Here is a 13,715-nt window from a genome sequence, read left to right on the forward strand (position 1 = left end):
AAGACCATGAAAATTAAAACTTATACCAGAATATTTATGTGATTTTGCCTGGCTGCATTCTGACGAATAAGTGTTTAATTATACCAAGAAACTAAGCTACCACACTTCTCATACCATTCAAGATTTGGCCACCCTTTCTTTTCGACTTTAGGGCAAATGTGAATTGCAAACACCATTCATCCATTCATTTATATTTTCCCGTAGAAGGAAGATCGTGAATATTAATTACCCCAAACTTTAGGAAATATTGTTTCTTTTGTGTGAAAAAAAGAAAAAAAGTGGAACTCGCTTTCACCATAATATTCTGAGACGACATAATGTTGAACAAAGATCTCTCTCTCTCTCTCTCTCTCTCTCTCTCTCTCTCTCTCTCTCATACACACACACACAAAACTAACTTTAAATGAATTATTTGTAGTGTGGTAAGTAGTTCATACTACAAAATGTGGTCTCCCAGTACAATAATGTGCATATATATTATACATATAAATAGGAATGTGTGTTGGATATATTATACATATAGATAGACTCGTGTGTGTGTGTGTGTGTATATATATAATATATATATATAAAATATATCTATAATATATAAAGTATCTAATTATATATATATATAGATTAACGGGCTAAAGATTGATATCGGAAAAAAATAGATTAAATAATTCGTACGATACTTCAATAAGCATAACAGTTATATCATTGCGTAAGGCTGCTATTACACTACTTCAAGGCCGCCAACATGATTGCTTATATCACTTAACGTCCGCCCAAGCGCATGAACAACTATGAAGATTTAAACGTTTCTTTTTCTGAACTCGAGAGCCGGTAAGAAAGCATAAAAAGACGCCTCCTCTCTGATCTCTTAGTCAGTCGGCGCCCCTCTTCTCGCTTAGTGACTTAGTCAGTCGAGGTCCGTCGAACTCAGGGGGCTTCTCTTGTGTTTATGCTTGATAAAACTGTGTCTGTTCATCCAGTGGTGTTCGTGGAAAGTCTGAACACCCAACCAGACTTCAAGAGCGTCGACCCAGCCGTGACAGATGCAGACACCATGGATGACTACGTGGGAAGGGCGCTCATGTACCAGTACATGTTCGACCGGAGTACGACGCCTTGGGAGATGGCCCGCTGGGACTACGAAAAGCTGTAATCCTTCAACGTCAACCTGGAGGAAGTTGATCGTCTCTATTACATTTAATTTCATGACGACGGAACCAGCGGGCAGGAATATCGGCTGATCGCTCGCATGGACCACAAGGACCTCGCCCTCTACGTCGAACTGACGGCCGTTTGCGACTTCACCGGCTTCGATTGCCAAGGGCAGGGCGTCATCTTCGTCAGCACGGACGTCAGCTTATTCATGAAGCTTTGCTTGACAGCTGAGTGCCAGAAGGACCTCATATACAAGTCCCTGGGGGAGGACGGCATCAAAATCGAAGAGCAGACGAAGTACGACGCCTGTAGCAGGATGTTTTGGAATGACGTCCCCATGCTGAAATACCTGTGTCACCAGGCAGCTTACCAACACAGAGCGAAACTGTGGTCACTTTTCTCGAGTTTGCCCAAAACCCTCGCAGGCAGTGTAGACGATTTCATCAAATTCAGGGAAGCTAAGAAGGTGTATGAGGATTACTGACGAAAACGTGCTTATTATCTCGACTTTTGAAAGCTGAGTAATGCATAAAAGAAGAGAAATTTCTAAGGTTTCACGTGACTGAGTTAAAGAATGACCACAAAAGTGATTATATTGAAAAAGGTTAGTTTTTAAGATAATAAAAATAAAATATTTTAAAATATATTTGCATGTAAAGTGTTCATTTAAAAGAACTTTTTGTAATAATCGTGTGGCGTTATTATATTGCAAATTGCATTGTGTTCAAACCCTGGTATTCATTGGCACTGGCGTTTGTTGATCATTTTAGATGGTCCACTGGAAATTTTTATGATTTTCCACCATAATTTCTTATTTTATTCTTGCACCAATGTTTAAAAAAGAGAAACCACCATTTCCTTAAACAGGAAGTAAGGGTAATGAGTTTCCAGGGAAGAAAATAATGCATAATAGGATTTTTGTTTGACTGAGTTAACGCCCTTGCTCAAATAAAGATGAAGCTCACGGAAGAATAGAGGTGCGCTGATGAAACACGGACTCCCGGCCTTGGACTTGCACCGGATCAAACCGTTATATGCACCTAGAAAAGCATTATTTTTCGACTCAGCCGTGAAACATTAATTAAAGTCAGGCTCAAATACACGAGCATCGTCGTCATTCCCGGTATCGCAGGTTAATGAGAAATGCAATATCGACGGGAGGTTGTTTATGCGTTGGCGATAAGGATTGGTTTTGCCTCATCTCGTTTGCAGATTCACAACTCCTGTGAAAGTGAAGAAGAAGAAGAAGAAGAAGAAGAAGAAGAAGAAGAAGGGGCTTACAGCACACTGCAATTATCTGTAACGTTGATGATGATGATGATGATGTGAAAGAATTATTTTCATTCCACAACGCTTAAATTAGGGCTGCTTGTATTAAATAATAATATAGCTCTATTTTGTACTGAAGGCCGCGAAACCTGCAGTTCACCATCGGGTGATTGGCGTTAAACAAGGAATAAAATTCAGTTGTTGTAATAGTTATTAATGAGTAATGACTAATGACCAAGTTTCCGGAGAGAGTGACAGGTGTTATCGCCAGACTTGCCAAGTGCTGCTGTATTTGACCTCTTTCATTCATATTTGCACAAGTTTGTATGTGAACCCAATTTGTGTACATGGATAAGTTTAAGTTTGTGTATATATATATATATATATATATATATATATATATATATATATATATATATATATGTGTGTGTGTGTGTGTGTATATATATATTTATATATACCTATATATATATATATATATATATACCACAGGAAAATGCTAGGTAGAAATCCAAGCACTTTCGTCTTAAGACATCGTTCTTTGGCAATGTCTTAATAAAGATGAAAGTGCTTGGATTTCTGCCTATCATTATCCTGTGGTATTCGCTTATATATATTAGTATATATATATATATATATATATATAGATATTATACACACACACATATATATCCTTGACGATGTCTTAATAAAGACGAAAGCGCTTGGATTTCTGCCTATCACTTTCCTGTGGTATTCGCTTATTTAATGAAGTCACGTGCATCTACCATGATTTTTTTAAGCATACACGTAATATGTGTACATGAAAATTTTAAATAAAACAAGATTTAAATTTTTGATTGTATGTTGGTCATACTCATACATACATAATCATGTATGCACATTATATACACAAAAGTTTTCGATTGTGAAACCGATAACCAATTCCCTTCAATGCAGTTTTAGATTCCATTTTCCTGAAATGTTTAATTGGTTCCTTTCCCATTCTTCGCAGGATCAGGATGAGGAAGAGTGACAGCTGCGGATGAGAGGCAGCTGAGGAGACAGGTACCAGCAGCATCACCACCACCACCACCACCACCACCACCACCACCATCTCCAGCACCAGCTGAATTATTCACCGGTACACAGCTGGTGGGGAGAGGAAGGGGGGAAGGGTGGCCACCAGCCGACAGGGTCTTATGTCATGAACACCTGACAATGATTATGGATGCCAAAACACATATTTCGAACCCACCACCAGGTAAGCCCTCTCTCTCTCTCTCTCTCTCTCTCTCTCTCTCTCTCTCTCTCTCTCTCTCTCTCTCATATTGCCCTTTTGATTTCACTTCATACTCTTATAATTCTTCATTTATTATAGCAGTGAATGACTTGACGGGAACCCTACCACCTATTGTACAGTAAACACAATATTACCAATTTATTTAACTGGTGAACTAGAAGCATAACTGCAGGAGACCATCGCAATTCAGTTAATGTTAGCCTTCTCTTTACCTCCTTCTCTTTTACATTGCTCTTAATTTTATTTAGACGGTACAACGCAGCTAGGCACTTTAAGCTTTTGTTCTGTCTTCTTATTCCGTTTAAGATACTAATTTCAGTTCAGTAAATGACAAACCATCTTAATTCAGTAATTGAAAAGTTAGTTTTATTAAGATGATGTAAATTTATAAGTCCTAGCAAAGCTATTTTAAGGATTCAACCATAAACTTTTTCCCTTGGGTGGCACTAGCCACGAATGTTAACCGACCGGTTGTCAGTAAGGCCTTTTTATTGATTGATTGATCGATTGATTTATTGGTAGTTCATGTGGAATTTAAGGTAGGACTGTATGAAGAGAGAATGTTTAGCAAACTCTCCTTTATGGAAGTGAAGTGGAAATAATGAATATGAATAAAGCTAATAAGGTTAAAGTTATTGAAATGAAGCGTTTTTGTTATATTTGTGGCGTAAGAAGAATTGGAAAGGTTAAAATTTAGAGATACATAAAAGTGGTGAAAAACCTTGGAGATGGTTTGGTAATATGGAGAGATTTTTAGCAGATAGTTTGTTGAAAAGATTGTGCAATTTGAAAGTTTTAGGTGGTAGGAAGGAAAGAAACTTGGTGCGATTGTGTCTGTTGTCATTATCACCTTAATGTGTGTTTATATCAGTTAGTCATGATCACCTAAGTCCTTCATTCGTGATCAACAGCTTTTTTTACATGTTCATTAAACCGAGAACTGGAGAGGGCTAATGGACCGTAACAACTCAGGGGGGGGGGGGGGGTGTGGGTGTGTGTGTGGTTTGCAAGGAAATACTCAAGATAACCTGGTTTGTTACCCCAATTCAGTTTTACGTATGTACAGCGAGTTAAAGATTCAGACACTGGAGATTCATCAGCAATAAATAAGCATTACCATAATTCAATAAAAAAAAATCTCAAAAGACCAAATTTCATAAATGAACCATCTTAAAAAAAGTCACCAAAGTTCACAAACTTGCACAATGGCAAATAGCAATACAATAGTATTTAAATAACAGCAATAACCAAGATAAACTTAATAAAATTACAGTCTCAAACAGAAGCAATACCTTGACAATAGCAGCCAAAGTAAAAACATAATTAAATGTCCGTTGAGTAATAAGTCAGTAGAAATGAAAACAATGTAAATACTTAAGAGCTATAACCTTTCGTTACCAAATATAATTAAAACCGGCTCAATACTAATCTGACATACTCGCTCAGTGTACCTTATCATTGAGAATCAAAATCAGCAGCTCTTGAGAATGACCATCATAAACTGTTGGCATCGTCCTCCAAACGACCACTACAGAAGAGATGTAGCAACAAAAATAATTGTCCCGGAGGAACACTACTAATGCACTAGAGATTATGGTTTAATCTCCAACATCCTCAGAAACGATACATGTTCATCATCAGGGAACACACTTCTGCAGCCTCAAGCCCAAAACACTCGACCAGGTCATCCTTCAGGAAGCCATTGCGGAGTCCAACACATTCAACAAAGTGATCCTCCATCCATCACCCACATAAAAGGTGACTCTTCGGGAATCCATGCTGCTCTGCTGTCGCCCAGATGCTGTAAAGAACCGATCCATCCAGAGACCAATCTTTGACTGTCTGAAATACTGTGAAACGAGGGACAAATATCACCTCGTTTCTCAAAACATGAGAGGACAGTTAACAATTAAACCAGGTGGTTTCAACCTAAATTCTTGAACAACCTGCCAGTGTATATACAGTAGAATTATGAAATGATGTGATATTTGCGAAAGCAAAGGAAAAGTTTGAAACGATAACATCAGGAGAATGATTTTTAGGGCAAAGAAAATAGCATTACAGTGTTATAAAGAATTATAAAAAAGTTTACACCTACAAGGTATAGAGAGACAAATTGAAGAGAGTGATTTCAACAGATATGCAATAAATACAAGATGACTCAGACTTAGGACGAGGTTGTAGTTTATAACCTTCAACAACTTTACCCTCGTCATCCCACATAGTCACAACATCTGTGTTGGCTTCTTGTCATCAGATGACAACAATAATCATTATATACATAGACAATAGTATCGATTAAATATGAATATATGATTTCATAGGAACTCATTTATTTACACTAGATTTAGATACTCCCGTTTTACGTCATCCAGGTCGTAGATCAATCCTATACTTACTGTAAAAATGTAAAGGTAAACAGGCAAAAGCCTTGATAAATAAATCCTTTACAATATTTACAAAATTCTGTCCTCTTCGAAGTTGAAAGTGAATTTATTTTTGCAAGCAAAACTAGTTCATTAGTTCAAAGTGTTTTCCTATAATGAGATTTAACAATAAAGTTTCTTAATAGTCCAAGGGGGGAAACCTAACGATGAAGTTTATTGAACAAAAGTTGGCAATTGAATTTTGAATCCCGTCCTCCCTTACAAACATTAGCAACCCTGCGAGTGTATATATATATGCAAACACCGTTAACGTATTAGATAAATAAGACAGGCTCTTGATTGCATTGAAAGAGAGGGCAAAAGAAAGAATAGCAAAAGCTTAAGCGTGATGCAGGAAGATTAATTACAGTATTTCAAAGGTGCGGCAGTGTCCTAGTTATTTTAAATTTCAGTTTTCGATTTTATTTATATCATCGTTTTAGTATTATTCGATTTTATTTTATATCATCTTTTAATATCATTCGGTTTTATTTTATATCATCGTTTTAGTATCATTCGATTTTATTTTATATCATCTTTTAATATCATTCGATTTTATTTTATATCATCGTTTTAGTATAATTCGATTTTAATTTAAATCATCTTTTGATATCATTCGATTTTATTTTATATCCTTTTAGTATCATTCGATTATATTTTATATCATCGTTTTAGTATCATTCGATTTTATTATATATCATCGTTTCAGTATCATTCGATTTTGTTTTATATCTTTTAATATCATTCGATTTTCTTTTATATCATCGCTTTCGGTAGAGGTCTTAGTTAACTTTTCTCGCTGCTCAAACAGGACTTGCCTATAATAAAAAAGTAGTGCTGCCTCGAGTAATAATTAATGATTATGATCATTATTATTACTGCGTGATGATTAGTCTTTTATATTATATAAAGGATAGTAGTAACTAGTATTGGAAATCATTAACACATCAGCGCGGGATTCCTGTCACACACGCGAATGCGCGTTGATTTCCGTCATATTCACTCAGAAAGCGCAATTCGAATTAAATGCTTTCAATTATTGAGTCGTTAGTGGGTCAGGAAGTTGGATAAAACTTGCGGGTTAATAAGGTTACCCAATGCCCATTTAAAGCCTCAGGTACTATTAATACTTCAAGGTCCAACTTCTTTGATATTCATTAAGAATCAACTGGTAGCGAGCGCCCTCTGTCTTTCTCTCAAGTCCTTGGTTCGATCCCGATGTGAGGTACGAATGTATTAAGATAGTAAGGATAAAAACATTACTAAAAGTCATAAAGTAGCAATGTTTTTCTGGAGAAACTTTACCGACAACCACTTCTTAATTTCAGCACATGCTTAAGTGTGTTATATCGGAAAGTATCTATTAATGACACTTCACACTTATTAATGAAAAATTCTAATTTCATATCTATCGTAGTAATACCGTTTTGTTTCACTGCTGTGTGCCACGGACGCTGGACTAATACAATATCATTTTGTTTGTTCCAATGCGTCTTTCAGACCTTTTTCTGGTTTATGGATACTGTCATTTGGGAATTCCAGCAGTCGCTGAAAACCGAGTTTACTCTCTGGTCATTAAATTACTGTCGGTTGAGCACAATATTTTGTGCTGCTCAGTTTTTTAACTTATGATCGTGTGTGAATGATATCAGAGAATCTTAGGCATTCGTATGTTTGTGTGTGTGAGCTTTTGATATGTTTTTTTTATTTATTTATTTATTTTTTTTTATGGCGTTGAGTGGATTCACTGATCCCAGCGCCGGGCCTCTAATTCTTGAGATTTTATAGCATTGCACCTGCCCCGGTTTTTTGCCATGCCCCTAGGTTAGGTTAAGTTGTGTTGGGTAAGGTTAGGTTAGGTTAGTAATACTTGTAATGTAATTTGGGTGTGGGAAACATGATGTGATTATTAAAAAAATATATATATATATAGTTTTTGAGATATGGCATCCCACTTTTTTCAGAGAAAGGCTCTCGGTACACGGTTACATCTCTGGCCACATACCTCCAAATATCATATATTCACACTTTATGGTTATTTAATGCTTTTAAAATAGTAACGTAAGTTTGAACGTTTTATCCGGTCTCATACCTGTGCAGGAAAAATTAGTGTGATTTTCAAATCATTTGGTAGTTCCGCCCTTATTAGGAAATCTTCCTTTGTACACAACCCTCATTCCTGTTAAAAAGATTTTTGCTTTCCATCCCATGCCCCCTGTGTGTTGTTAATGAAGCAATATCTCCTTCTGAATTTCTAAGAGCGTTTGTGCAATATAAAAAGTTGGACGATAATAAAGTTTTTTAACATTTGTAATCGTGCATCTAAGAATGAATTATTGTTTCATTAACGAGTATTATTAGAAAATTCTCTCTCTCTCTCTCTCTCTCTCTCTCTCTCTCTCTCTCTCTCTCTCTCTCTCTCTCATATCAGGAATGTCATTTTATAAATGACTAGTTTGTCAAACCAACAACAATATTTAAGAGACCTGACAATCGAAATCCTGTCCCTGCTTCTTCTCTCTCTCTCTCTCTCTTCTCTCTCTCTCTCTCTCTCTCTCTCTCTCTCTCTCTCTCAAGAATAGTTTATTTCCTTGCTGCTTTCAGTAACATATTCATAGCCTAGGCTATGAATATGTTCCTGATACCGGTGGCCTGTTCGCCGCTCAGAAAAGAATAATGTTTTCCCTTTTCCAGCCACTAATGGAGTTTCTTATCTGAAACATGGTATGTAGTAGGTCCGCCTGTAGCTAAACTCAGTGTGATTATTTCCGCAGCCCGTTAGTTGCTGAGCGTCTGATTCTGCAGTGATTTTAGTCGAGCTTAAGTGCATGAATCTTATGGTGTATGCCTTAGTATGTATATTGAGTTTACAATATATATGTATATATATATATATATATATATATATATGTATGTATGTATTTATTTTATATTACACATATATACATTAAACTTATGACTTATTTTAGGCTAAACTTTCTTTTTACCATTTTGAGGGCTATTTTGAATTTTGTACAGCTCTGCTTATCGTAAGGTTGCGTAAGGTACCGAATTTAGATATGATTTAATTCTCTAATACGTTCGTTCTAGATTTTCTATTAAGAAAAAAAAACAACTTTCTACAACAGTGAATGTCACTGAAAGAAAGAGGTAAGTTTTGAAAAAAAAAAATCCATTAAACTGAAGCTTTTTTCGCAGCTGGTTACGAAAAATTGATATGAAGATTGCATTATCTTTATCTTCGTTTCATCACAAAGTGCCAATTGTAAATGATTGTGTAAGAAAATTTAATATTATTATTATTATTATTATTATTATTATTATTATTATTATTATTATATTATTATTATTGCTTGCTTGCACGAATCTTCATATGTAGCCCACGTACGGTATGGTTTTGGTACCTAAATACAGTTCATGAGTGGGTTTTTGATAAATATCTCATTTAATTTGGAGCTCAGGGTTGTGATACATCATATTTTCATTTAATTTGGAATTATGGAATGATCCTTTTTCTTCCTGATAAAAATCCACGATTCCTGCTTATTATTATTCATGAGGTGCACTGGCCTGTCATTCACTTGGCTACATTATGCATTAGACAACGATGAAAATGAGCTTTGGATAATATTAACTCTTTCTGGTGCTTTGAGGTTTGTTGAGAGATAATAGACAGAATAGAACAAGAAACAGAAAACTGAGAAAATATTAACTCTTGGAGGTGTTTTGAATTTTGTTGAGAGGTAATAGACAGAATAGAACAAGAAACAGAAAAATGAGAAAATATTAACTCTTGCTAGTATTTTGAGTTTTGTTGAGAGGTAATAGAACAAGAAACAGAAAAGTGGGAAAATATTAACTCTTGTTAGTGCTTTGAGTTTTGTTGAGAGGTAATAGACAGAAAAAAACAAGAAACAGAATACTGACAAAATATTAAATCTTCCTAGTGCTTTGAGTTTTGTTGAGAGGTAATAGAACAAGAAACAGAAAAGTGGGTAAATATTGACTCTTGCTAGGGCTTTGAGTTTTGTTGAGAGGTAATAGACAGAATAGAACAAGAAACAGAAAACTGAGAAAATATTAACTCTTGCTAGTGCTTTAAGTTTTGTTGAGAGGTAATAGACAGAATAGAACAAGAAACAGAAAACTGAGAAAATATTAACTCTTGCTAGTGCTTTGAGTTTTGTTGAGAGGTAATAGACAGAATAGAACAAGAAACAGGAAAGTGAGAAATTATTAATTCTTTCTGGAGCTTTGAATTTTGTTGAGAGGTAATAGACAGAATAGAACAAGAGACAGAAAAGTTTGAAAATATTAACTCTTGCTAGTGTTTTGAGTTTTTTTGAGAGGTAATAGAACAAGAAAAAGAAAAATGGGAAAATATTAACTCTTGCTAGTGCTTTGAGTTTTTTTGAGAGGTAATAGAACAAGAAACAGAAAAGTGGGAAAATATCAACTCTTGCTAGTGCTTTGAGTTTTGTTGAGAGGTAATAGACAGAATAGAACAAGAAACAGAAAACTGAGAAAATATTAACTCTTGCTAGTGCTTTGAGTTTTGTTGAGAGGTAATAGACAGAATAGAACAAGAAACAGAAAACCAAAATGAGAAAATATTAACTCTTGCTAGTGCTTTGAGTTTTGTTGAGGTAAAATCAGAATAGAACAAGAAATAGAAAAGTGGGAAAATATTAACTCTTTCTGGTGCTTTGAGTTTTGTTGAGAGGTAATAGACAGAATAGAACGAGAAACAGAAAAATGAGAAAATATATACTCTTGCTTGTGCTTTGACTTTTGCTGAGAGGTAATATGACAAGAAACAAGAACAGAAAAATTAGAAAATATTAACTCTTTCTGGTGCTTTGTTTTGTTGAGAGGTAATAGACAAAATAGAACAAGAAACAGAAAAATGAGAAAATATTAACTCTTTCTGGTGTTTTGAGTTTTGTTGAGAGGTAATAGACAGAAAAATGGGAAAATATTAACTCTTGCTAGTGCTTTGTGTTTAGTTGAGAGGTAATAGAACAAGAAACAGAAAAGTGGGAAAATATTAACTCTTGCTTTGAGTTGTGTTGAGAGGTAATAGACAGAATAGATCAAGAAACAGAAAAGTGGGAAAATATTAACTTTTTTTGGTGCTTTGAGTTTTGTAGTTAGGTAATTTACAGAATAGAACAGGAAACAGAAAAGTAGAAAAATATTAATTCTTGCTGGTGCTTTTTTGAATTTTGTTAAGAGGTAATAGACAGAATAGAACAGGAAATATGAAAGTGAGGCACTAGCTTTATTATTGAGTTGAGTCTGAAATATAAAAAAATACAAAGAAATTAGGACAACTCATCCACAAAACATTTTCCTGAAGGTACCTAGTTACTGGGAAAAAAAAAAAATTCTCTCAGGCACAGTGCTCAAGTCAACTGAGCCAAGTAGTTTTATTAATAATTCGTGAGCATTTTCTGGTAGCTTCGTGGAAATATCTTGGGATTTCGAATGGTATTAGAAATATATGTCTAAAAAGGATGTAGGTAAAATGATTGTCAGTAAAGAACCGTGAAAAAATTAAAAAAAAAAAAAACCTTCTCAATTAGGAACATGAGGAAGGAGCCTTGTGGGAAACTGGAAACCTATGGGAATTTGCGAAATGGTTCTATAACAATATGCTCCTTTGTTGAGTGAAAATGAATGACTCCATCGAGCATTACTGTTGAATAAAATCCAAGATTGCCGTTCGCTGCGATAACAGTCGAATAAATGATGGGAATAGAGGCATGTTGCAACTACATTAACGTTTTGGCAGTATGAGGGCAACCTCAGCCATAAGGGCATCAGAGGGCGTTTTGATTACTATTAAGGATAGTCAGTATGTATTCAACCAAGTAATTTACTTTTCACCATTCATTTCATTAAAAAATATCTCTTGATCCTCTTGATTTTATAGATTTGAGCTATTAAAATGATAGCACACACGCCGTAAGCCGCACTTGCGTCAAAACTGCTAGCTATTGTTTTTCAAACAAAATTTAGGGATGAGCCCTCCTTAAAATATGTTATACTGCATACCTCCAGTAGCAGTAGTTGATCATCCGTCTAAAGCAATTATTTGAAATATATTGTCGTGGGTTAGTAACGTATTATATAAGCTATGTCTCTAATATCAAGATGGTGAGCATCGACAGTTTACATTGCCTCCACTATTGGCTGCTTTGGGTAACCTCTTGTGACAAGGTGTTAAGAAACTGTTTAGCTGCTAAGTTCCCTACATTAGCTCTATCAGTCTGTGAGATAAATTCGATGCTGGAGCTCAGCTGCTGGCCACGTTCCATCTCTTGACTGTCCGAGCGTCGCTCACTCACTATCTTGCCAGTGGCGTTTTACCCACACTCGCCCCAAGGGGCTTCCTCGGTGATGAATAGAGCCAAATGATGAACGTCTAGTTAACCTGTCATTCAGTGCTTCAGTCATCATCATTGCCTTCATACTTAGCTCTGTCGAAATAATCATGGCATAGAATTGAACTCCAAAAAAAAAAAAGGAACAGAGAGAGAGAGAGAGAGAGAGAGAGAGAGAGAGAGAGAGAGAAGAGAGCTATCCCATAGGGTCTTTATTACTCAGGTTCTGAAAGCACCTAAGTTGTTTTTATCAGAGTGTCCTCAGAACATTAGATAAGTTGAGGGGCTGCTGTATTTTGTTGTGTAGGATGTAATTCTTCATGTACATCGCTTTAGGTTTTTTTCTTTTATTTTAATATATACTTTGTTTTTACCTGGATGTTTGGGTCTCCCCAAACCCCGCCCCCCAACCACCTCCTCCACACCATTGGCTAACCTCAAGTGTATCAGAGGGGGAATTACATATATGTATAATCTTTTGCGCGGAAGGCTATTTATTCACGTCTATCCCTGTAAACTATGCGATGTATTGCCAGAAGAACACCTGAAAGGACGTAGAGGTGGAATAAACTGTTACCCTGTTTGAATTCCCACGTTTGGATTCCACTTAATTAATATAAAGAGACAAATTACGCATTAAGTATATCATGATTACACAGTGTACTCCAGATACTTCGAAAGGTTCTTTATTGCTCTCAACCTTTTTTTTACGTCCGTTCCCTCTGCCCTCTTCCCACCTATTCCCCTCACTTCTTTAATTACTTTCCTTTGATGTTCAGCTGTCATTTAAATCCAAATCCTTCCGGGGGATCCTTTCAAGATCTTGAAATGTGAGATTGGTCTCGGCGAAGAAGCCGAGGGGGGAGACGAGCCTCGTTCATCAATCTGGAGTTTGGTTGTTTTGCGCGGCAGAAAACAGACGGGTATCATTTGAAATGCCAAGTCCTCGTAGGAACGTATGTCTGAAAAAGAAAGACTTGAAATGTAGAGATTAGAATAATACAGAAAGGCCGTATCAGTGTATCAACAATCACAAAGATGATGTATTTGAGGACGCTTGGTTAAGTGTATATAGGGCAAGACTGTAGGCTGATGGAAAAAGAATCTGGGTCAAATGTTTTATGTTGAAGTGTAAGAAAAGAAAACTTGTGACTGGTGGAATTGCAAAAGCTATAGAAAAATGCTTTCATATACGGAAATCAC

The 13,715-nt window shown here is 35.8% G+C and overlaps 1 protein-coding gene across 5 annotated transcripts in view; it reads left to right on the plus strand.

The window, feature by feature from the left end:
• The window catches only part of LOC135217312 (uncharacterized), a 214,545-nt gene that overhangs the window by 181,243 nt on the left and 19,587 nt on the right, over positions 1–13,715 (plus strand). For 4 of the 5 annotated variants that reach the window (XM_064253094.1, XM_064253092.1, XM_064253095.1 and 1 more), the window contains 2 exons: positions 3,413–3,661; positions 8,821–8,850. In XM_064253094.1, the coding sequence (XP_064109164.1) occupies positions 3,619–3,661; positions 8,821–8,850 (73 nt within the window). In that variant the 5' untranslated portion in view covers positions 3,413–3,618. The remainder of the gene's footprint in view (positions 1–3,412; positions 3,662–8,820; positions 8,851–13,715) is intronic. The other variant, XM_064253096.1, reaches the window with a different exon arrangement.

Source organism: Macrobrachium nipponense, chromosome 7 (genome assembly GCF_015104395.2).
Source record: "Macrobrachium nipponense isolate FS-2020 chromosome 7, ASM1510439v2, whole genome shotgun sequence".
Classification (NCBI taxonomy): Eukaryota; Metazoa; Arthropoda; class Malacostraca; order Decapoda; family Palaemonidae; genus Macrobrachium; species Macrobrachium nipponense.